At 46.6% G+C, this 24212-nt stretch overlaps 1 protein-coding gene across 4 annotated transcripts in view; it reads left to right on the top strand.

Moving 5' to 3' along the window:
• The window catches only part of LOC126334514 (H(+)/Cl(-) exchange transporter 7), a 239179-nt gene that overhangs the window by 106363 nt on the left and 108604 nt on the right, over positions 1-24212 (top strand). For all 4 annotated transcript variants that reach the window (XM_049996862.1, XM_049996864.1, XM_049996863.1 and 1 more), the window contains exons 5-6: positions 1151-1294; positions 2690-2867. In XM_049996862.1, coding sequence (XP_049852819.1) covers positions 1151-1294; positions 2690-2867 — 322 coding nt within the window. The remainder of the gene's footprint in view (positions 1-1150; positions 1295-2689; positions 2868-24212) is intronic.

The following is a 24212-nucleotide window of genomic DNA, read 5'->3' as shown; positions in this document are numbered from 1 at the left end:
TAGGCATCTCCAAAGCTGACCTGCATCTTACGCCACAGGGTTTTCTGGCTTTGGGAGACGAAATGTCACAACAGTATGCACAACAAACTGTGTGTCATTAAGGAGACTATGAGTGCGTGGAAGTCTTCCATGTGGTTCTCTTGCCATACATGGGTAACACAAGGTTACCTACTCTTTCATGAGGACCAACCTGTGTGTCGCTGTGGCTCCCAAATGACAGTTGTTCATCTTTTGCTGGACTACCCACTTTTAGCCGCTCTTTGGCGGACTTTTAACTTTCCCAGTTTCCTACCTTTGGTGCTGGGCTTCGATGCCCCAGCAGCATCTTTAGTTTTACTTTTAATCGTGAGAGTGGGTTTTATACATCTATATAGGTTTTAGTGAATGTCCTTTGTCCCCTTTGTCCTCTGTGTCCTCCACCCTAGTGCTTTTAGGGTCTTTCTAGCATCTCTCTGTTGTTTTCTTGTCCTCTTGTTCCTTTTAGTGTTTGTTATCTTTCCTTTGTTCTTGTGGTTTTTCCTCTCTTTCTGTTTTGTGTTATATGTCTCATACTTTCTTTTTCCCTTACACTTGTGACATTTTTTAATTAGGAACAAGGAAATGATGATCTTGTAGTTTGGTTCCTTTCCCCCTCTTTTAAACCAACCAACCAACCAATCCACATTTGCATGAACATTGAGCACTGGTACTGTATGCGTTGTGAAACACCGTTTAAAGGAGTTGGTGAACATTTCTCTAAAAAAGGTCTAGAATTCTAATTTGAGCAATACATATTGAAAATTAACATTTGTCATTTTAATGTCTATGATGTACAACTATGAGAACATTCCACTTGCTTTAGAAATTTCTTCTTAAATGTATAAAACTGACAATGTACCCAGTTTTATATAAGTGAGCAAAGTTGATATTTCCCTAAATAGAAGCTACTAGATACCCATATATTCTATTAGATGTCTTTATTTTGTACTGTCAAAACTTACATTAATATGGATTATTGCCTAGAAAATGTAGTTATAATTAAATTAATATGCAAAAAATAATAATGCATGCAATGATATGTGTGCAAGAGATGAATTCTATAGTGAAATGACTTGCAAGGAAATTCCTTTTCATTGTCATATGTACTGAAATATAAACTTATGCTTTGCAGCCCACAGCTGCAGGGAGTGGGATACCCCAAGTGAAATGTTATTTAAATGGCATAAAGATTCCTCGAGTGGTACGCATAAAGACACTACTAGTAAAGGTGATAGGTGTAGTGTGCTCTGTTGTTGGAGGCTTGGCTGCTGGTAAGGTATGTATGGCTCTCATGGTATTTTGATTCAGAATGGGACTAGTGCTTGTGGTGTTTCTTGGACTGCTAAAAAAGAAGTTATAACCTAGTGGATTACAAAATATACTTGGGTGAGCAAGGTAGAAATACAAAAGAAATTTCTGTACCCCCCACCCCCCCCGCGCACACCTCAACCTCCCCCCGCGCACACCTCAACCTCCCCCCGCGCACACCTCAACCTCCCCCCGCGCACACCTCAACCTCCCCCCGCGCACACCTCAACCTCCCCCCGCGCACACCTCAACCTCCCCCCGCGCACACCTCAACCTCCCCCCGCGCACACCTCAACCTCCCCCCGCGCACACCTCAACCTCCCCCCGCGCACACCTCAACCTCCCCCCGCGCACACCTCAACCTCCCCCCGCGCACACCTCAACCTCCCCCCGCGCACACCTCAACCTCCCCCCGCGCACACCTCAACCTCCCCCCGCGCACACCTCAACCTCCCCCCGCGCACACCTCAACCTCCCCCCGCGCACACCTCAACCTCCCCCCGCGCACACCTCAACCTCCCCCCGCGCACACCTCAACCTCCCCCCGCGCACACCTCAACCCCCCCCCCCCTGCGCACACCTCAACCCCCCCCCCCCTGCGCACACCTCAACCCCCCCCGCGCACAATTGACCCCCCCCCCCCCCGCGCACACCTCACCCTCCCCCCCCGCGCACCTCATCCCACCCCGCGCGCCCCCCCCCCACACACACATACCTCACTCCTCCCTCCCACCCCCACACATACCTCACTCCGCCCTCCCACCCCCACACATACCTCACTCCGCCCTCCCACCCCCACACATACCTCACTCCGCCCTCCCACCCCCACACATACCTCACTCCGCCCTCCCACCCCCACACATACCTCACTCCGCCCTCCCACCCCCACACATACCTCACTCCGCCCTCCCACCCCCACACATACCTCACTCCGCCCTCCCACCCCCACACATACCTCACTCCGCCCTCCCCCCCACCTCCTCTCCCAAGGTGCTCTCACCCATCTTTTTGCAAGCGTCAGTACTTTCACTCCCCCCATACCTCAGTCCCCCTCCCCACACACCTCACCTCAGACCTCCCACACCACACCACACCTCACCTCACTTCACTTCCTGCCCCCCCCCCCACACACACCTCATTCCCGCCCCCAAACACACACACCTCACTCACCCCTCCTCCCCACACTTCCTTCAATCCTCCCAACTCCCCCACCTCCTCTCCCAAGGTGTTCTCACCCATCTTTTTGCAAGCGTCAGTACTTTCACACTGTATCCTTACAATAAAAATCTCAGTCAATCGTTGTACATTTTCTATCTGTGAAGAAGTCAGTTGTTTTCATTTGTCTAATTTTAACATTAATTAGGAAGGTCCCATGATACATTCAGGAGCTGTTGTGGCTGCAGGCATTTCGCAAGGAAAGAGCACAACATTGCGTCAAGACTTCAACATATTACAGTACTTCAGGGAGGACCATGAGAAACGAGACTTTGTCTGTGGAGGTGCAGCAGCAGGTGTTGCTGCAGCCTTTGGTGCACCTGTTGGTAAGTTTACACCTCTGATACTCTTTCACACTTTATTAGGTTGATGCTTTTTCCCCTTCTCATTTGGTCTCCTTGTATGAGTCTTTTTCTGTGATCGAAAATAACTAAAAGTCCTATGGGAAGGAGAATGTCACCAGCTTTATGATGAAAAGATCGTTTGCTTTCATGTGTGCAGACAGTGCCCCCTATAGCATTCCATCTCATTGTAGACAACCATTGTATGCCACTTCAATTTGGTTTTGTTGTTATTCGCAGTATAGTTTCCAACTTTTTGATTCATTAATTTTTGATATGTAACAAGCTGTGATGAAGTTTTTTTGTGACTTAAATTTAAATCATTCTACTTTCACATAAGCATCTCGTGTGACTGAGTGTCTTGCAAAATGTTAGTGGTTCGTTATGATTATAATTATTTCAGTCTTCATCAGGTATGTATGTGTAATACAGACGTGAACAGTAAAAAGTTCACAACTTTTCAATTCTTGATTATTGCTTTCTATTGTCTTCTGTGCCCTGTGTTACATGCTGTAATAACTTTAAATTGTTATTGTCCTGCTTAATGCTATCTACCCTTGTTTTTATCGTTATTGTTGTTTTATTGTTGTTGTGGTCATGGTCATCTTCAGTCCCAAGACTGGTTTGCTGCAGCCCACCATGCCAGTGTATTATGTAAGCCTTCATGTCTGAATAAATGCTGCTTGGTGTTTACATCTCTTGATGTCCCTCTATAAGTTCTACCCCCCTACACTTCCCTCCAATGCCAAATTGACAATTTCTTGTTGCCTCAGGATGTTTCCTATCAACTGAGACCTCTTTCAGTGGGCTGTGCCATAATTTTTTTCTTTAAGTAGACTCATTGTCTTTCCTCATTAGTTCTTTGATATACCCATCAAGTCTACATATTCTTCTGTAGCAATATGTTTCAAAAGCTTCACTTCTTTTCTTGTCTGAATTGTTTGGTGCCCATTTCACAACATAAAAGGCTGCACTCCAGACAATAATACCTTCACAAAAGACTTACTAATGTTCAAATTTGTATTTGATGTTATTTCTTTTCAGAAATGGTTTTCTTGCTTTTGTCATTTTGCGTGTTCCTCCCCCCATAAGTGTGTGGTGTGCACAGGTCCCAGAGTTATTGCAGCCTTTCTTCTTTTCCAGGTTGCTTTATCTTCTACTTCCTTTTTCCTCCCAGTCCTTATTCCTCTCCCATTACCCCTACCTTTGCCTCTCTTGGTGTTTGTATTTATGTAGGCCCAGGTATCCTACTGACTTAATTTTGTCTTGCTGTTTTGGTTTCTTTGCTTTTCCTCCTCATTTTTCGCTTTTCTTTTTTGGGGCCTGTTAGGGATTTGACCTCCATATCTAAATTTGACATGTGTAGTGTAAGCCAGATGGGGAAGAACTCCCTCCCTAATATCTTTGGTGAGGGTTCTTCCTCTTCCCCCCCACCGTTTTGTTGCATGGTGGGACACTTATGCACCCATTTGACTGTGCCCCCTGACACTACAGGGATCTCACTGCTGGTACTTGTGCTGTGAACACCTTGAAAGCATAAGAGTGGTTGCCCATCTTTTTGAGGCATAAAAACTCTGGGAAACAACTGCAGGGATGGGTGATACCCTTGAGGTGAACCCCTGATGGGAGTGGGTGGTACCAGGGTGGACGATTGGCACATGGAACATGTTATATTCTCTGGTTGCTCTTCCGTGGCCGTGTCTCTTCCTAGGAATAGTTCTGTCTCAGTTCCTGATTCTGCCTCCTTTGGGAGGAGGGCCAAGCCTTCCAGCGTGGGTGAACCCTTTCCATGGTCCCTGGTTTGTTGCAGGAGTGGCGGGGAGACTTCTGTGGATCACAATGAGTACAAGTTTGGTGAAACGGAGTCCTTAATCAAGATGAGATCTGGTCCCCCTCCTTATAAAGTCAACTTTTGCCAGCAAGTCGGCCTTCCTCCATGCCCGCAAACATTTTGGAGGCATCTCAGTGAATATCACTCCTTGCGACTCTCTCGATATGACACAGGGTATAATTTTCCTTCTCCTCCAGTCCAGGGATGAACTTAGGGCCAATCTGGAATGATGAAGCCTTCATTTCGTCCAGCATGTCCTGAGATGCTCTAAAGCCTATCATGTAGACACTAAACTGCTCTGGTCTACATTCTTCCCACTCATTGGAATGTCCAGTGTATATAAAGGAAAAAAGAATCCAGGAAATAAATATCCTTGACTGTCTCGGCTACTTTGAGGCCCAGAAGAAGTTTGACAGACTTCACCCTGTCAATCTCTCATTTATCCTTGTCTCAGTTACATCTTCGCTGCCTCCCCCCTTCCCCCCTCCACCTTATTCCCTCACCTGCCCCTCTTCCCTGCCCCCCCCCCCCCCATCCCCCCATGGAATCTCCCGCACTTTCTCCTCAAGGAATTTCTGTTGCTCCTCTTTCTCTTAAGCCAGAGAAGAAATCCTCCTCTCTGGCTCCTGCTGGGAAGGAGCACCATCTCAGAACACATTTCCACGACATTCACAAGATTGGAAGACTGCTATGTCAGGTTGGATGATGGACCCACACTCTGAGGGCCCCAAAGCCACTTGATCTCTGTCCAATCTGAACATCACTACCGTTTGTTCCCTTTCTGATAACACATCCTCTCTCCTTCCAAGGAAGGAGAAGAAAAAGCAGCAGCACAAGTCCAAGGACGAGTCTTCCCAGCCATCCTGGAGGGGCTTCACCCCTTCCTTTTCATTTTGAATGAGCTCCAGTTTTTGTGGGTGTCAATTCATCCTCATCAGTTACGACCACTGACCCAGTGACATGACCTGCCGTTGGTTTCTTTATGTCTAACCTGGAATCTCACCACATGATAATCCAGTGGAATTGCAAAGGATATTATCGTCACCTACCCCCCCCCCCCCCCCCCCCCCCCTGTGGGTTCGGGGGTAAGAATAGGCCCACGGTATTCCTGCCTGTCGTAAGAGGCGACTAAAAGGAGTCTCAAACGTTTTGGCCTTGTGAGATGGTCCCCTAACGGGTTTGACCTCCATCCTTCTAAATTTTCCGAAGAGCGAGCCGATTGGGGAAGGGCGCCTTACAAGGAGCGATGTGTCCATCATGCATTACCATCTCTAGCCAGGTTTGTCGTCATCGCTTAGCAGTCCCGCTCACCTACCATCTCTTGGGCATGGATTTGTTCTTGGGTGCAGTTTATTGCAGTCTGCTATGCTGTGTCGCTTTATGCGCCAATGACGATATTGGACTACATCACCTGAAATCCAGCACGGTAGCCAGTCCGTTGTGGTGGGGCCGCCATGTACCCTGTTGGTTGTAGCCCCCTGACTACACAGGGATCGCTCTGCTGATGCCAGCGCCGTTAACTCCCCACGTATGCCAAGGAGTAGATGCCTATCTCCTTGGGGCATTGGGACTCCCGGCAATGGCCATCCTGCCAGGTGGTCGTTGCTGAGGCTGGGTGGCGCCCGTGGGGAGGGCCCTTGGTCGGAGTAGGTGGCATCAGGGCGGATGACCCGCAATGAAGCGTGGTACATCATCTCTTGCTGGCGGCCAGCCGCCAGCAGTCTCTAAGCGTTCCAGGGCTCAAGACAACACAACTACATATGACCCCAAATCGTTCCCCTCCCTGGCTACACCATGGGAGGAACGAAAGACTAAGGATGCCAGCGCACCATACTCGCCCCGCTACCTGGTGTGTACGAGAGCTGATGGTGAATCCTTTACAACCATGAAGCCTCAGTTCTTCGTCGAGCACTTAGAGGACAAGTTCGGGGAGGTGGAGGGCTTGTCCAAAATGCGCTCGGGCTCGGTTTTGATCAAATCGGCGTCCTCCGCCCAGTCCCGCTGGTTACTCGATTGTAACAAGCTGGGCGATGTTCCGGTTATAATCACGCCCCATAAGAGTCTTAATATGGTCCAGGGCATAATATTCCATCGGGACCTTCTATTGCAGTCCGATGACGAGCTTCGCGCCAATTTAGAGCAGCGAGGTGTTCACTTCGTCCGGCGCGTTCATCGGGGTCCAAGGGATAAGCAGGTTGCCACCGGTGCCTTCATCTTGGCCTTCGAGGGTGATACTTTACCTGAGAAGGTCAAGGTGATGGTCTATCGTTGTGACGTCAAGCCATATATCCCTCCCCCGATGCGGTGCTTTAAGTGCTGGAAGTTCGGGCCTCACATGTCGAGATTGTGGACGCCCATCACATCCCGATACTCCATGTGCTCCGCCTCCCATCTGTGTAAACTGCGGAGAGCACCACTCGCCTTGCTCGCTGGACTGCAGGATCTTCCAGAAAGAGCGCAAAATCATGGAGTATAAGACCCTGGACCGCCTGACATACACTGAGGCCAGGCAGAAGTTCGAACGCCTCCATCCTGTTCGAATGACTGCCTCTTACGCCGCGGCTACTACTGTTATGGCCCCATTAGCTCTCCCTCAGACTGCCACCTCTCAGAGCCGGAATGCTACACCTGCCCCCTTGATGGTGGGGGGCACTTCACTCCCTGCTGCTCCTGCACTACCTGCCTCAGGAGCAGCAACCCCCCAACCATCGGGGACATCAGTCCCCACTTCTAAGCTGGGGAAGCCTCAAACTTCCCCGGCTCGAATAGCACGGAAAGGGTCCCTTGGGTCCCTTCCTTCCCATGTTTCCGCCTCTGGGAAGGGTGACGTCAGCCAATGGAAGAAAAGCAGACCAGCAGCTGGTCGCAGCGCTTCCCGCTCCTCCTCCGTCCCGGAGACTGCCTTGCTGGAGCCCTCCCAGCCAATGAAACCCAAGGACCAGAGAGACAAGACGAAGAAGAAGACCTTTAAGGCCAAGGACCACGCGGTGGCGTCCACCCCACTGCTCCCTACAGGCTCTGCGTCCGAGGATAAGGTGGAGATACGGGCGTCCGCTGAGGACCTGGATCTCGCCGGACCCTCAGACACCATGGAAGCAGATTGTACTGGTCCTCCACCGGTGGCAGCAGGTGACCCAGTGGCGTGATCTGCCTCCTCGCCCCCTTCACGCCTTTTTCGGACATGGACAAAGCGATACTCCAGTGGAACTGCAGCGCTTTTTGCCACCACCTTGCTGAGCTTCGCCAACTCATCAGCAGTCACCCTTTTCTCTGCATTGCCCTACAGGAAACTTGGTTTCCGGCAATGCGGACCCCTGCCCTACGTGCGTATCGGGGTTATTACAAGAACCGGGCAGCTTATGAGAAGGTATCTGGTGGAGTCTGCGTCTACATCCTTAACTCTGTCTACAGCGAATGTGTACCTCTTCATACACCTTTAGAGGCTGTCGCTGTAAGGATGTGGACGCCTCAGCCTATTACTGTCTGCAGTTTGTATCTTCCGCCAGATGGTGATGTCTCGCGTCATGTGTTGGCTGCATTGATAGCACAACTGCCTCCTCCTTTTTTGTTACTGGGCGACTTTAACGCCCATAACCCTCTGTGGGGTAGCGCCGCGATTACTGGCCGGGGTAGAGATGTCGAGACTCTTCTCTCGCAGCTTGACCTCTGCCTCTTAAACACGGGAGAGCCGACACATTTCAGCGTCGTCCATGGCACATTTTCGGCCATCGACCTTTCTATCTGCAGCCCCGGACTTTCACCATCCATCCACTGGAGTGTCCATGACGACTTATGTGGTAGTGACCATTTCCCCATCTTTCTGTCGCTACCACAGCGTCACTCATCTGAATGCCCCTCCAGATGGGCTCTGAATAAGGCTGATTGGGGCTTGTTCTCCTCTCTCGCCACTATCGCACCTCCTTCCCCTGACACCATTGATGCGGTGGTTCAGTCGGTCACCACCGGCATCGTTTCTGCGGCGGCATCTGCGATTCCCTGTTCATCCGGGTCCCCTCGGCGGAGGACTGTGCCTTGGTGGGCGCCCGAGATCGCAGAGGCGATTAGAGATCGCCGGCGGGCTCTTCAACGCCATAAGCGGCACCCATCCTTGGAGAACCTCATCGTTTTTAAACAGCTCCGTGCCCGTGCACGACGCCTTATTCGCCAACGGAAGCAGGAGTGCTGTGAACGGTATGTTTCCACCATTGGCGTCCGTACCTCTGCATCGCAGGTTTGGGCTAAGATTAGGCGACTCCATGGCTATCGGCCGCCTGTGTCTGTCCCTGGGCTTTCGCTGAATGGAGTGGTGTGTACTGACTCCGACACGATTGCGGACCGGTTAGCAGCACATTTTGCTCAGTGTTCAGCATCTACGAATTACCCACTGGCCTTCCGCTCCCGGAAAGAGCGGTTGGAAAGTTGGAGGCTTTCCTTTCACACGCGCCACGCGGAGTCGTACAATGCTCCTTTCAGCGACTGGGAATTCCAGAGTGCCCTATCTGCTTGCCCTGATACGGCTCCTGGGCCAAACCGCATCCACAGCCAGATGCTGAAACACCTCTCTGTGAATTGCCAGCGACGCCTCCTAGATGTTTTCAAGCGCATCTGGGTTGAGGGTGTGTTCCCGTCTCAATGGCGAGAAAGCATCGTCCTCCCCGTGTTGAAACCTGGCAAGAACCCGCTGGAGGTGGACAGCTACCGCCCCATAAGCCTCACCAACGTTCTTTGCAAGTTGCTAGAACGTATGGTGAGCCGGAGGTTGAGTTGGCTCCTCGAGTCTCGAGGCCTTCTGGCTCCGTCTCAGGGTGGGTTCCGTAAAGGCCGCTCTGCCGTCGATAATCTGGTCTCCCTAGAGTCTGCCGTCCGTACAGCCTTTGCACGCCGCCAACATCTGGTTGCCGTCTTCTTCGACATGCGGAAGGCGTACGATACGACTTGGCGATATCACATCCTGGCCACACTTCATGGGTGGGGTCTTAGGGGCCCGCTCCCGATTTTTATTCAGAATTTTCTGTCGTCTCGTTCCTTCCGCGTGCAAGTTGCTGCGTCCCATAGTTCCTCCCGGGTCCAGGAGAACGGGGTCCCACAGGGGTCTGTCCTCAGTGTCTCCCTGTTTTTAATTGCGATCAATGGGCTCGCTGAGGCGGTGGGATCGTCCGTCGCAGCTTCGTTGTATGCAGACGACTTCTGCCTCTACTACAGCTCCGCTGGCATTGCAGTTGCTGAGCGCCAGCTGCAGGGCGCTATCCGCAAGGCACAGTCATGGGCTGTAGCGCACGGCTTCCAGTTTTCGGCCGCTAAGACCTGCGTTATGCATTTCTGCATTTATGAGCCACGCCTTTACCTTGACGGTGAACCTCTTGCTGTGGTAGAGACGCATCGGTTCTTGGGACTGGTATTTGATGCCCGGTTGACTTGGCTGCCTCATATTAGGCAGCTTAAACAAACATGCTGGCGGCATTTAAACGCTCTCTGTTGCCTTAGCCACACCGGATGGGGTGCCGATCGGTCCACCCTTCTCCGGCTGTATCAAGCGCTGATCCAGTCCCGCCTTGATTATGGGTGTGTGGCTTATGGTTCGGCATCGCCATCAGCGTTGCAATTGCTGGATTCCATCCATCACTGCGGGATCCGACTCGCCACAGGAGCATTTCGGACAAGCCCTGTTGACAGCTTACTTGTGGAGGCTGGTGTTCCTCCATTGCAGATCCGGCACGACCGACTTCTGGCCGCTTATGCTGCCCACGTTTGTAGCTTGCCAGGGCATCCCAACTATCGTCTCCTGTTCCCGCACTCGATCGTCCATCTTCCAGACAGGCGGCCCCGGTCAGGGTGTACGATCGGGTTCGCATCTGGGCTCTACTGTGTGGGATTGAGTTTTTTCCTCTCCCGTCTGTTTTCCGGGCCAGTCTCTGTCTGCCCCCTTGGTGTGTGCGCCGACCATGCATTCGGCTGGATTTGGCACAGGGTCCGAAAGACTCGGTCCCTCCTCCGGCCCTCCGCCGCCGCTTTGTTTCTCTCCTTGCCGAGTTTCCCGGATCTGCCGTGGCCTATACCGACGGTTCGATGGTCTCTCGTCGCACTGGTTACGCTCTTACTCTAGAGGATTATTGTAAGCAACGATCGCTGGCACCCGGGAACAGTGTATACACTGCCAAGTTGGTTGGCATCTATCGCGCCCTAGAGTATATCCGCTCCCGCTCAGGTGAGTCCTTTGTCATCTGTAGTGACTCCCTGAGTGCTTTACGAGCTCTTTACCAGTGCTTTCCTTGTTCCCGTCTGGTGATGGCCATCCACGAGTCGCTCCATGCTCTTGCCCGTTGCGGCCGCTCCATAGTCTTTGTTTGGACCCCAGGTCATGTCGGCATCCCGGGCAATGAGTGGGTTGACACGCTGGCTAAACAGGCAGTGAGTTCACCGGCTCTGGAACTCGGCCTTATGGAGTGTGATCTCCTGTCGCTTTTGCACCAGAAAGTGCTTGGTGCCTGGGGTGACGAGTGGCGCACCCTGCCCACGCCCAACAAACTTCGGGCGGTGAAGGAGACGACCGGTGTGTGGCGCTCCTCCATGCGGGCCTCTCGGAAGGACTCTGTCGTCCTCTGCCGGCTGCGCGTTGGCCACACGTGGCTGACGCACGGCCATTTGTTGCGCCGGGAGGACCCACCGCTATGTCGCTGCGGGGCAGCTCTGACGGTGGTCCACATTTTGGTGGACTGCCTGCTTTTAACAGGACTCAGGCAGACGTTTGCGCTGCCTGCTACCCTCCCTGCCCTTTTATGTGATGACGTTGCTATGGCGGACCTCGTGTTGAGTTTTATTCGGGCAGGGGGTTTTTATCGTATTATTTGAGTGTTTGTCCTTTTATTTCCTGTATTGACTTGGGCCTTTGGCCTGTGGTTTTAAACTGTGGGTTTTAATGTCATTTGGTGGTTGGCTTTTCCTTATTTTCATGGTCGGCTAACAACCTTCACACTCGGTGTGATTTTAGTTCCGTTTGTCTGGTCTTTGTCTGTCTTTCTAGTATTGTGTCGTCCCTTGTCTTAGTTCTCCGTTTTTAACGACTGACAGTTTTTATTTCGTGTGATTTTATCGTGGAACAAGGGACCGATGACCTTAGCAGTCTGGTCCCTTCAATCCCACACCCAACCAACCGTCACCTACCACTGATAGAACAACTTACTTCCTCTTATTCTGCAGTTTGTCTTCCTCTTCAAGAGACACACTCTCTAATGCTTTAGATGACAAGAATCGATGTGGAGCTGATTTTCCAACTGCACACATCTCTCACATCAGTTGACTTACTTGGTAAACACTGCCTAGCTTCTTCTCTGGATAGTCGACCACGTCGATCTCCTAAAACTTCTTCTCCGAAGAATACTGCTGGTTAATGGAATTTATCAGAGTCAGTCCCGCCTCTCCCACCCCGCCTCTCCCACCCTAATGAAATAAATGGATAATTGCAGAACACTTTTAGTTTAGTCTTGGTGTGTGTATATATATATATATATATATATCTATATATGAAAATGTCTTGCTTCTAGCAAGTCCAACACACGAATTACTTGAAAGTCTAACCTCATTTCTTCATTTGTCCTTAACAATCATCACAGTCACTAAAAGCACAGAATAATACATAAACACTCCTTGTTCTTCTCTACACATACACTGAAACTGTATGGATTGTACAACAGGAACTTGCTGTCCACCATTCTGCTGCTGCGTCCCCGATTTGCTCGTGACCTACACATGCAAACATGCAATGCGCAGTAGGTCGGATTCATATATCTCACACTTACATTTAAAATATCGTGTGTTCGAGATGTTGGAAGGCCAAGTTGTTCTAGAATTTACACAGAAATTCTTGAAGCACTACATATCTCCCCCCCCCCCCCCCCCCCCCCCCCCTCCCCGGATTGAACACGCATCTATATCACATATAACTATAATTCATATTTCAACAGTATACCTTGTTCTTTTCATAACCGGGAATACTCTTTTTCTTATTATTTAGTGGCTTCTTTTTTTTTCATTTTACTTTAATTATAAAATGTGAATATTTCAATCAGTGTTGGAGTTCGTTTTCGTATATCAAGGAATTGTGAGAAATAAACCTTTAGTTTCCAGTTGTAAGCTCCAGGTGTTCATGACACTTCAGTACTTTATTCTTTATTCTAATTCCTTGTACTATTTTCCCTTAGTACCTACTGGTATCATTATTTATAGTAATTTGTAGTCCGGAGGAACTCTGGGCAACTGAATTTTTCGACACTTGCAAACTCGCATAAAACATAATGAAGCTAGTGGTATATAGAATTCAAACTTAACAGAATAATTTCTATTAAATGTGTGACTTCGGTCAGGATACTATCCTTTTCCCCTAGGATCAGTGCCTATACCTTACATCTGGGTGGACCCTATGAGTTCACTTCCTCCTTTTGTTCTGGTAGGTACGCCCCTTTATAAAACATTCCTATTCATCAGGCCACAGGTCATCCTATCTCTATGTAGGTACGCCTGCCCTATATCCTTAGCAAATTCCGGGTACGCCCCCCCCCCCCCCCCCCCCCCTTATCCTCTGAGTAGGCCTCATGGTTCATTGCCCTAGTATACATCTTTAGGTACACTATAATTAAATATTTCCTGGTAAAATAAAAATCTATTTTTCACTTCACTCTCTCTTCTTAGTACCTTATTTACCCTACAGTTCTCCTCTACTTTTCAACTTCTATAGTCTTAGTAGATACTATGTCTACACACATTATTCGACTCATGGTAGGTACTACGTCTACCTATTTTGTTCAAGCCGCACTAGCCTACTATCCATCAACTTATCTGAGTATTCGCTACACTGACTTACATTATTCATGCTTCCTGCTTATGTATACTTGTTATAAGATCATCATAGTTTTTCTATACTTATGGACATATGTGATATGGAATCTTTGTTGTTCTTATATGATACCTTTTCATGTAAATAGGCAATGTAGAACCATGATAATAAAAACAATGTGTGTGTCTTTCTATATGTACGTATATCTTCACCCATACAACCCTTGGCGGTTCTTACATCCTTCTAATCTGTAACTTCATTGTTTGTGTATTCGTATTTCTTTGTGTGTATGTGTATGTGTAAGAGTGTTTATGTGTGTTCTGATTCTTCAGCCTTCTTATGTAAAAATAAGTTGTAGGTTATAGGAAACCACGGAGACAAAGGAGGACTTCTGCGATAGAATTATATGAATATGGAAAGAGGGAAAAAACAGTTAGGTCCTCCAAAGAGAAGTAAGAAAGGAAAAAATAGAAATGGTTGCTAAGATCGAAGAAGCGAAAGAAGATAGCCCCAAAGACAGGAAGAAACCCTTCCAAACACTTCTCCCCCCCCCCCCCCCTTTTCACCTTCCACAGGATCCCTACCTTGTCAGTACTTGAGTGAGAATCCAGAGGAGGTATGGTGTTAAATCGTCTCCTACCCTTGGGGTCCCCAAAGAAAATCTTAGCAACCCTATGGAAATGGCAAATGGTGAAGAACCAGTTACACTGGTTTGTGAGGGTTGTTTGAAAGGTGTGATGTGTGTTCTGTTTTAGCCATGATTTATCTGTTGGTTTCAAAATCGATACAAACATTCCCATCTAAATCACATCTCATAAAAGGTATAAAATATTATATACAAAATATAAAATCCATATACTGCAGTATAACGATTGTTCAATTGGTTATATGATATTACCTTTTTCCACAAATATAATATTCTGTTCTGTTCATTTCGTCTAGAGATCACTGTTTATGTGCGATTTTCTCTTAAATTGTTTTCTATTTTGTTGTCATATCCAGTTTTCTCAGTACTAAAATATAGGGTAGTTTAAAAATTCAAGAATAGATTACAGAATAGTTTAAGATTTGAAGGGAATTTGGTGCAGTAAACTATTTTGGAAGAAACATCGAAAACAACTCTTGGGATCAGACGGTCGTCACTCCACCCATTAACACAGAACATTAACATCCCTGGGGGATATGTGACTCCGCCTGGGTCCTATGGATCTGATATTAACTTCACTTGAGCAAGTGAAGACCAGTATTTCTCATTAAATTTTGTTTGAAAGTTTACCCACTGTAATTACAGGACGTGCTTGGATCAAGGAACAGTCGGAAGTATAGTTGTAAATTGTTGTAGTTGCGCTGGAAAAGTCCCTGAGCTTCAAGCGCTAATAGAAAGCACAGAAGCTGATATCGTTATAGGTACAGAAAGCTGGCTAAAGCCTGAAATAAGTTCTGCAGAAATTTTTACGAAGTCTCAGACGGTGTTCAGGAAAGACAGATTAGGCAGAATTGGTGGTGGAGTGTTTGTGTCTGTCAGTAGTGGTTTATCTTGTAGTGAAGTCAAAGTAGATACTCCGTGCGAATTGGTGTGGGTGGAGGTTATACTTAACAGCCGAATTAAGTTAATGATTGGCTCCTTCTACCGACCCCCAGACTCCGATGATACAGTTGCGGAACAGTTCAGAGAAAGTTTGAGTCTCGTAACAAATAAATACCCCACTCATACGGTTATAGTTGGTGGGGACTTCAACCTACCCTCGGTAAGTTGGCAAAAATACTTGTTCAAATCCGGTGGTAGGCAGAAAACATCTTCCGAGATTGTCCTAAATGCATTCTCCGAAAATTATTTCGAGCAGTTAGTCCACGAACCCACGCGAATTGTAAATGGTTGCGAAAACACACTTGACCTCTTGGCCACAAACAATCCAGAGCTGATAGAGAGCATCATGACTGATACAGGGATTAGTGATCACAAGGTCATTGTAGCTAGGCTCAATACCATTTCTTCCAAATCCATCAGAAACAAACGCAAAATAATTTTATTTAAAAAAGCGGATAAAGTGCCACTAGAAGCCTTCCTAAAAGACAATTTCCATTCCTTCCGAACTGACTATGCGAATGTAGACGAGATATGGCTCAAATTCAAAGATATAGTAGCAACAGCAATTGAGATATTCATACCTCATAAATTGGTAAGAGATGGAACGGATCCCCCGTGGTACACAAAAAAGGTCCGAACGCTGTTGCAGAGGCAACGTAAAAAGCATGCGAAGTTCAGAAGAATGCGAAATCCCGAAGATGGGCTAAAATTTACAGACGCGCGAAATTTGGCACGTACTTCGATGCGAGATGCCTTTAATAGGTTCCACAACGAAACATTGTCTCGAAATTTGGTAGAAAATCCGAAGAAATTCTGGACGTATGTAAAGTACACAAGCGGCAAGACGCAGTCAATACCTTCGCTGCGCAGTGCCGATGGTACTGTTATCGACGACTATGCCGCTAAAGCGGAGTTATTGAACGCAGTTTTCCGAAATTCCTTCACCAGGGAAGACGAATGGAATATTCCAGAATTTGAAACACGAACATCTGATAGCATGAGTTTCTTAGAAGTAGATACCTTAGGGGTTGCGAAGCAACTCAAATCGCTTGATACGGGCAAGTCTTCAGGTCCAGATTGTATACCGATTAGGTTCCTTTCAGATTACGCTGATACTATAGCTCCCTACTTAGCACTCATATACAACCGCTCGCTCACCGATAGATCTGTACCTACAGATTGGAAAATTGCGCAGGTCGCACCAGTGTTCAAGAAGGGTAGTAGGAGTAATCCATTTAACTACAGACCTATATCATTGACGTCGGTTTGCAGTAGAGTTTTGGAGCATATACTGTATTCAAACATTATGAATCACCTCGAAGGGAACGATCTATTGACACATAATCAGCATGGCTTCAGAAAACATCGCTCTTGTGCAACGCAGCTAGCTCTTTATTCGCACGAAGTAATGGCCGCTATCGACAGGGGATCTCAAGTTGATTCCGTATTTCTAGATTTCCGGAAAGCTTTTGACACCGTTCCTCACAAGCGACTTCTAATCAAGCTGCGGAGCTATGGGGTATCGTCTCAGTTGTGCGACTGGATTCGTGATTTCCTGTCGGGAAGGTCGCAGTTCGTAGTAATAGACGGCAAATCATCGAGTAAAACTGAAGTGATATCACGTGTTCCCCAGGGAAGCATCCTGGGACCTCTACTGTTCCTGATCTATATAAATGACCTAGGTGACAATCTGAGCAGTTCTCTTAGACTGTTCGCAGATGATGCTGTAATTTACCATCTAGTAAGGTCATCCGAAGACCAGTATCAGCTGCAAAGTGATTTAGAAAAGATTGCTGTATGGTGTGTCAGGTGGCAGTTGACGCTAAATAACGAAAAGTGTGAGATGATCCACATGAGTTCCAAAAGAAATCCGTTGGAATTCGATTACTCGATAAATAGTACAATTCTCAAGACTGTCAATTCAACTAAGTACCTGGGTGTTAAAATTACGAACAACTTCAGTTGGAAGGACCACATAGATAATATTGTCGGGAAGGCGAGCCAAAGGTTGCGTTGCATTGGCAGGACACTTAGCAGATGCAACAAGTCCACTAAAGAGACAGCTTACACTACACTCGTTCGTCCTCTGTTAGAATATTGCTGCGCGGTGTGGGATCCTTACCAGGTGGGATTGACGGAGGACATCGAGAGGGTGCAAAGAAGGGCAGCTCGTTTTGTATTATCGCGTTATAGGGGAGAGAGTGTGGCAGATATGATACACGAGTTGGGATGGAAGTCATTACAGCATAGACGTTTTTCGTCGCGGCAAGACCTTTTTACGAAATTTCAGTCACCAACTTTCTCTTCCGAATGCGAAAATATTTTGTTGAGCCCAACCTACATAGGTAGGAATGATCATCAAAATAAAATAAGAGAAATTAGAGCTCGAACAGAAAGGTTTAGGTGTTCGTTTTTCCCGCTCGCTGTTCGGGAGTGGAATAGTAGAGAGATAGTATGATTGTGGTTCGATGAACCCTCTGCCAAACACTTAAATGTGAATTGCAGAGTAGTCATGTAGATGTAGATGTAGATGTAAAACAATCACCACTTCCCTAGGTAACACAACATTAGGTGACAATACATTTTTTTTCTTCTTTGTTTTGGATAAGCTTGAATTCTTTCCACATGTCATCTATAACCTTGCTAGTATAAGTTTGGAAGAAGCAATAATAGAAATGTTTCTGGAGGTTATACTCTTGGTAACTTTTCGATCTAAAATTTGTTCAAATGGTTCCTACAAACTACATACATTATAATATCAAAGTTAGATATGGTCTCTTTGAAGTATTCATTGACATTATCCACTCGTGCGCTGACACCTGTAATTTGCGACTCAATAACAGACGTTAATTCCTTAGGCTGATCTACACTCCAAAGTATTCATTCCCTGTCTTAAATTATTGTACTTACTACTGTACACATTTATCTTCAATATCAAATTCTAACTTATTTACCAAAGCCTGAATTTGATCATTCTGTTTCTGACTAAACTCAGTGAACATTTGATTTACATGGAAGTTTAAAGAGTTAGTTACTTCATTCTTTAATTCTAATTTCTAATCCTCTACTTTATTATTTCGCCCCCTTGCCCAATGAACCATGGACCTTGTCATTAGTGGGGAGGCTTGCGTGCCTCAACGATACAGATAGCCGTACCATAGGTGCAACCACAACTGAGGGGTATTTGTTGAGAGGTCCGACAAACATGTGGTTCCTGAAGAGGGCAGCAGTCTTTTCAGTAGTTGTAGGGGCAACAGTCTGGATGATTGACTGAGCTGGCTTTGTAACACTAACCAAAACGGCCTTGCTGTGCTGGTACTGCGAACAGCTGAAAGCAAGGGAAAACTACAGCCATAATTTTTCCCGAGAGCATGCAGCTTTACTGTATGGATAAATGATAAGGGCAACTGAGGTAAAATAGTCCCCCATTCGGATCTCCAGGCGGGGACCACTCAAGAGTACATCGTTATCAGGAGAAAGAAAACTAGCATTCTACAGATCGGAGCGTGGAATGTCAGATCCCTTAATCGGGCAGGTAGGTTAGAAAATTTAAAAAGAGAAAGGGATAGGTTAAAGTTAGATATAGTGGGTATTAGTGAAGTTCGGTGGCAGGGGGAACAAGACTTTTGGTCAGGCGAATACAGGGTTATAAATACAAAATCAAATAGGGGTAATGCAGGAGTAGGTAAAATAATTAATAAAAAAATAGGGGTGCGGGTAAACTACTACAAACAGCATAATAAAAGCATTATTGTGGCCAAGATAGACATGAAGCCCATGCCTACTACAGTGGTACAAGTTTATATGCCAACTAGCTCTGCAGATGATGAAGAAATTGATTTAATGTGTGATGAGTTAAAGAAATTATTCAGGTAGTGAAGGGAGACGAAAATTTAATAGTCATGAGTAACTGGAATTCAAGAGTAGGAAAAGGAAGAGAAGGAAACATAGTAGGTGAATATGGATTAGGGCTAAGAAATGAAAGAGGAAGCTGCCTGGTAGAATTTTGCACCGAGCATAACTTAATCATAGTCAACACTTGGTTCAAGAATCATGAAAGATGGTTGTATACATGGAAGAACCCTGGAGATACTAGAAGGTTTCAGATAGATGATATAATGGTAAGACAGAGATTTAAAACCAGGTTTTAAATTTTCAGACATTTCCAGGGGAAGATGTGGTCTCTGACCACAGTTTATTACTTGTGAACTGTAGATTAAAACGGAAGAAACTGCAGAAAGATGGGAATTTGAGGATATGGGACATGGATAAACTAAAAGAACCAGAGGTTGTACAGAGTTTCAGGGAGAGCATGAGGGAACAATTGACAGAATTGGGGGAAAGAAATACAGTAGAAGAGGAATGGGTCGCTTTGAGGAATGAAATAGTGAAGGCAGCAGAGGATCAAGTAGGTAAAAAGACGAGGGCTGCTAGAAATCCTTGGGTAACAGAAGAAATATTGAATTTAATTGATGAAAGGAGAAAATACAAAAATGCAGTAAGGGAAGCAGGCAAAAAGGAATACAAACATCTCAAAAATGAGATCGACAGGAAGTGCAAAATGGCTAAGCAGGGATAGCTGGAGGACAGATGTAAGGATGTAGAGGCTTATCTCATGAGGGGTTAGATAGATATTGCCTACAGGAAAATTAGAGAGACGTTTGGAGAAAAGATAACCACTTGTTTGAATATCAAGAGCTCAACTGGAAACCCAGTTCTAAGCAAAGAAGGGAAGCAGAAAGGTGGAAGGAGTATATACAGGGTCTATACAGGGGCTATATTTTTGAGTACAATATTATGGAAATGGAAGAGGAGGTAGATGCAGATGAAACGGAGATATGATACTGCGTGAAGAGTTTGGCAGAGCACTGAAAGACCTAAGTCGAAACAAGGCCCCGGGAGTAGATCACATTCCATTAGAACAACTGACAGCCTTGGGAGAGGCAGTCCTGACAAAACTGTACCATCTAGTGAGCAATTCCCTCAGACTTCAACAAGAACATAATAATTCCAATCCCAAAGAAAGCAGGTGTTGACAGATGTGAAAATTACCGAACTATCAGTTTAATAAGTCACAGCTGCAAACTACTGACGTGAATTCTTTACAGACGAATGGAAAAACTAGTAGAAGCCGACCTTGGGGAAGATCAGTTTGAATTCCGTAGAAATGTTGGAACACGTGAGGCAATACTGACCCTACGACTTATCTTAGAAGAAAGATTAAGGAAAGGCAAACCTACGTTTCTAGCATTTGTAGACTTAGAGCAAGCTTTTGACAACGTTGACTGGAATACTCTTTATAATTAATGGAAAATCCCATATAAAGATGTGAAACAAATACTAACAAAGAGATAGAGGGTCTGGCCAGTACTTACCTCAGCTCAGTACAGCTGATAGATACACAAAACAGAACAGAAAATTTACATTCCTAGCTTTCGGAATAAATGTTCCTTCATCAGGGAGAAGAGAGGGGAAAGAAGGGAAAGTGGATTTAGTTGCTCACAACCCAGGTTTTGAAGCAACAGGGAAAGGAAAACAGGGAGGGTAGCAAGGACGGAGGCATGGTTTTCAGAGGGAAGCCAAAGATAGGTACTGCGCCAGCTTCAAACCAAAGAGGATGCATACAGAAGTAAAGAGGTATATAGTATAAAGATGTAGGATGAAAAGTAGCATGAATGGCTAAAGAGGAAAGGGAAAGAGGAGAAGACTGAAGAGTAAATGGGAGTGAGGTTGGTTAACGTAGGTTCAGTCCAGGGGGATGGCAGGATGAAAGGATGTGTTGGAGTGCAAGTTCCCATCTCTGCAGTTCAGAGGGACTGGTGTTGGGTGGGAGAAGCCAAATGGCACATACGGTGTAGCAGGTTCCTAGGTCCCTAGAATTATGCTGGAGGGCATGCTCCGCTGCTGGGTATTGGACATCTCCTAGACGGACAGTTCGTCTGTGTCCGTTCATGCGCTCAGCCAGTTTAGTTGTTGTCATACCAATGAAAAAGGCTGTGCAGTGCAGGCATGTCAGCTGATAAATGACATGTGTAGTTTCACACATGGCCCTGCCTTGAATTGCATGTGTTTTACCAGTAGCAGGGCTGGAGTATGTGGTTGTGGGGGGGGGGGGGGGGGGGGGGGGGGTGCATGGAGCAGGTTTTGCACTGGGTCCGGTTACAGGGGTAGGAACCGCTGGGTAGAGAAGGTAGTCTGGGAATATTGTAGGGTTTAACAAGGATGTTACGGAGGTTAGGGGGGCGACGAAAGGCAACTATGGGTGGTGTGGGGAGAATTTTGTCAAGGGATGATCTCATTTCAGGGGTTGACTTGAGAAAGTCGTATCCCTGGCGGAGTAATTTATTAATATATTTGAGGCCAGGATATTACCAACTTCATCCTCACCCATAATTACTTCACTTTTGAAGGCCAGACCTACAAACAATCAGGGGAACTGCCATGGGAACCAGGATGGCTCCGCCCTATGCCAACCTCTTCATGGGCCGCATGGAGGAGGCTTTCCTGAAGACCCAGCAGCTGCTTCCCCTGGCCTGGTATAGGTTTGTAGATGACATCTTTGTGGTCTGGACTCATGGTCAAGAAACACTCCTTAATTTCTTCCATAACCTCAACTCCTTTTCGATTCTGAATTTCACCTGGTCCTTCTCCAAAACCCAAGACACCTTCCTGGATGTTGACCTTCATCTTGTTGAAGGTCACATCCACACCTCTGTCCATATCAAAGCCACAAACAAACAACAGTACCTTTACTTTGATAGCTGCCATCCATTCCACATCAAACGCTCCCTTCCATACAGCCTAGGTATTCGTGGTAAACGTATCTGCTCCAGTGACTAATCCCTCAACAGTTACACCAATAACCTGACCCGTGCTTTCCTCTCCCGCAACTATCCTACAGACCTTGTCCACAAACAGATCTCCCAAGCAATACATTCCTCCCCGTCCAACAACAATGTTCCTACCCTCAGACCACACAGAAGCATCCCCCTTGTCACCCAATATTATCCTGGCCTCGAATATATCAATAAATTACTCCGCCAGGGATATGACTTTCTCAAGTCAACCCCTGAAATGAGATCATCCCTTGACAAAATTCTCCCCACTCCATCCAGAGTTGCCTTTCATTGCCCCCCTAACCTCCGTAATATCTTTGTTAAACCCTACAATATTCCCAGACTACCTTCTCTACCCAGCGGTTCCTACCCCTGTAACCGACCCCACTGCAAAACCTGCTCCATGCATCCCCCCACAACCACCTACTCCAGCCCCGCTACTGGTAAAACATACACCATTCAAGGCAGGGCCACGTGTGAAACCACACCTCCTTTATCAGCTGACATGCCTGCACAGCACAGCCTTCTACATTGGTATGACAACAACTAAACTGGCTGAGCGCATGAACGGACACAGACGAACTGTCTGTCTAGGAGATGTCCAATACCCAGTAGTGGAGCATGCCCTCCAGCATAATTCTAGGGACCTAGGAACCTGCTACACCGTATGTGCCATTTGGCTTTTCCCACCAAACACCAGTCCCTCTGAACTGCGGAGATGGGAACTTGTACTCCAACACATCCTTTCATCCCGCCATCCCCCTGGACCGAACCTACGTTAACCAACCTCACTCCCATTTACTCTTCAGTCTTTTCCTCTTTCCCTTTCCTCTTTAGCCATTCATGCATATTTTCATACTACATCTTTATACTATATACCTCTTTACTTCTGTATGCATCCTCTTTGGTTTGAAGCTGGCACAGTACCTACAGTAGAATATCTTTGGCTTCCCTCTGACAACCATGCCTCCATCCTTGCTACCCTCCCTGTTTTCCTTTCCCTGTTGCTTCATAACCTGGGTTGGAGTAACTAAGTCCACTTTCCCTTCTTCCCTTTCTTTCCCCTCTCTCCTCCCTGTTGAAGGAACATTTATATCGAAAGCTAGGAACGTAAATTTTCGGTTGTTTTTTTGTGTATCTATCAGCTGTACTTAGCTGAGGCAAGTACGGGCCAGCCCCTCTATCTCTTTGTTAGTATTAGAATACTCTCTTTCAAATTCTGAAGGTGGCAGGGGTAAAATACAGGGAGCGAAAGGCTATTTACAATTTGTATAGAAACCAGATGGCAGTTATAATAGTCGAGGGGCATGAAAGGGAAGCAGTGGTTGGGAAGGGAGTGAGACAGGGTTGTAGCCCCTCCCTGATGTTATTCAATCTGTATATTTAGCAAGCAGTAAAGGAAACAAAAGAAAAATTCGGATTAGGTATTAAAATCCATGGAGAAGTAAAAACTTTGAGGTTCGCCGATGACATCGTAATTCTGTCAGAGACAGCAAAGGACTTGGAAGAGCAGTTGAATGGAATGGATAGTGTCTTGAAAGGAGGATATAAGATGACCATCAACAAAAGCAAAACGAGGATAATGGAATGTAGTTGAATTAAGTTGGGTGATGCTGAGGGAATTAGATTAGGAAATGAGACACTTGAAGTAGTAGTGGAGTTTGGCTATTTGGGGAGCAAAATTACTGATGATGGTCGAAGTAGAGAAGATATGAAAAGTAGACTGGCAATGGCAATGAAAGCGTTTCTGAAGATGAGAAATTTCTTAACGTCGAGCATTGATGTAATTGTCAGGAAGTCGTTTCTGAAAGTATTTGTATGGAGTGTGGCCATGTATGGAAGTGAAACATGGATGATACATAGTATAGATAAGAAGAGAATAGAAGCTTTCGAAATGTGGTGCTACAGAAGAATGCTGAAGATTAGATGGGTAGATCACATCACTAATGAGGAGGTATTGAATAGAATTGGGGAGAAGAGGAGCTTGTGGCACAACTTGACTAAAAGAAGGGATCAGTTGGTAGGACATGTTCTGAGGCATCAAGGGATCACCAATTTAGTATTGGAAGGCAGCATGGAGGGTAAAAATCATAGAGGGAGATCAAGAGATGAATGCTCTAAGCAGATTCAGAAGGATGTAGGCTGCAGTATGTACTGGGAGATGAAGCAGCTTGCACATGACAGAGTAACATGGAGAGCTGCGTCAAACCAGTCTCAGGACTGAAGACCACAACAACAACAACAC

This window comes from Schistocerca gregaria, chromosome 2 (genome assembly GCF_023897955.1).
Source record: "Schistocerca gregaria isolate iqSchGreg1 chromosome 2, iqSchGreg1.2, whole genome shotgun sequence".
Taxonomy (NCBI): Eukaryota; Metazoa; Arthropoda; class Insecta; order Orthoptera; family Acrididae; genus Schistocerca; species Schistocerca gregaria.
The sequence above is the reverse complement of the archived record's forward strand: the minus strand, read 5'-3'. Positions and strand labels throughout refer to the sequence as shown.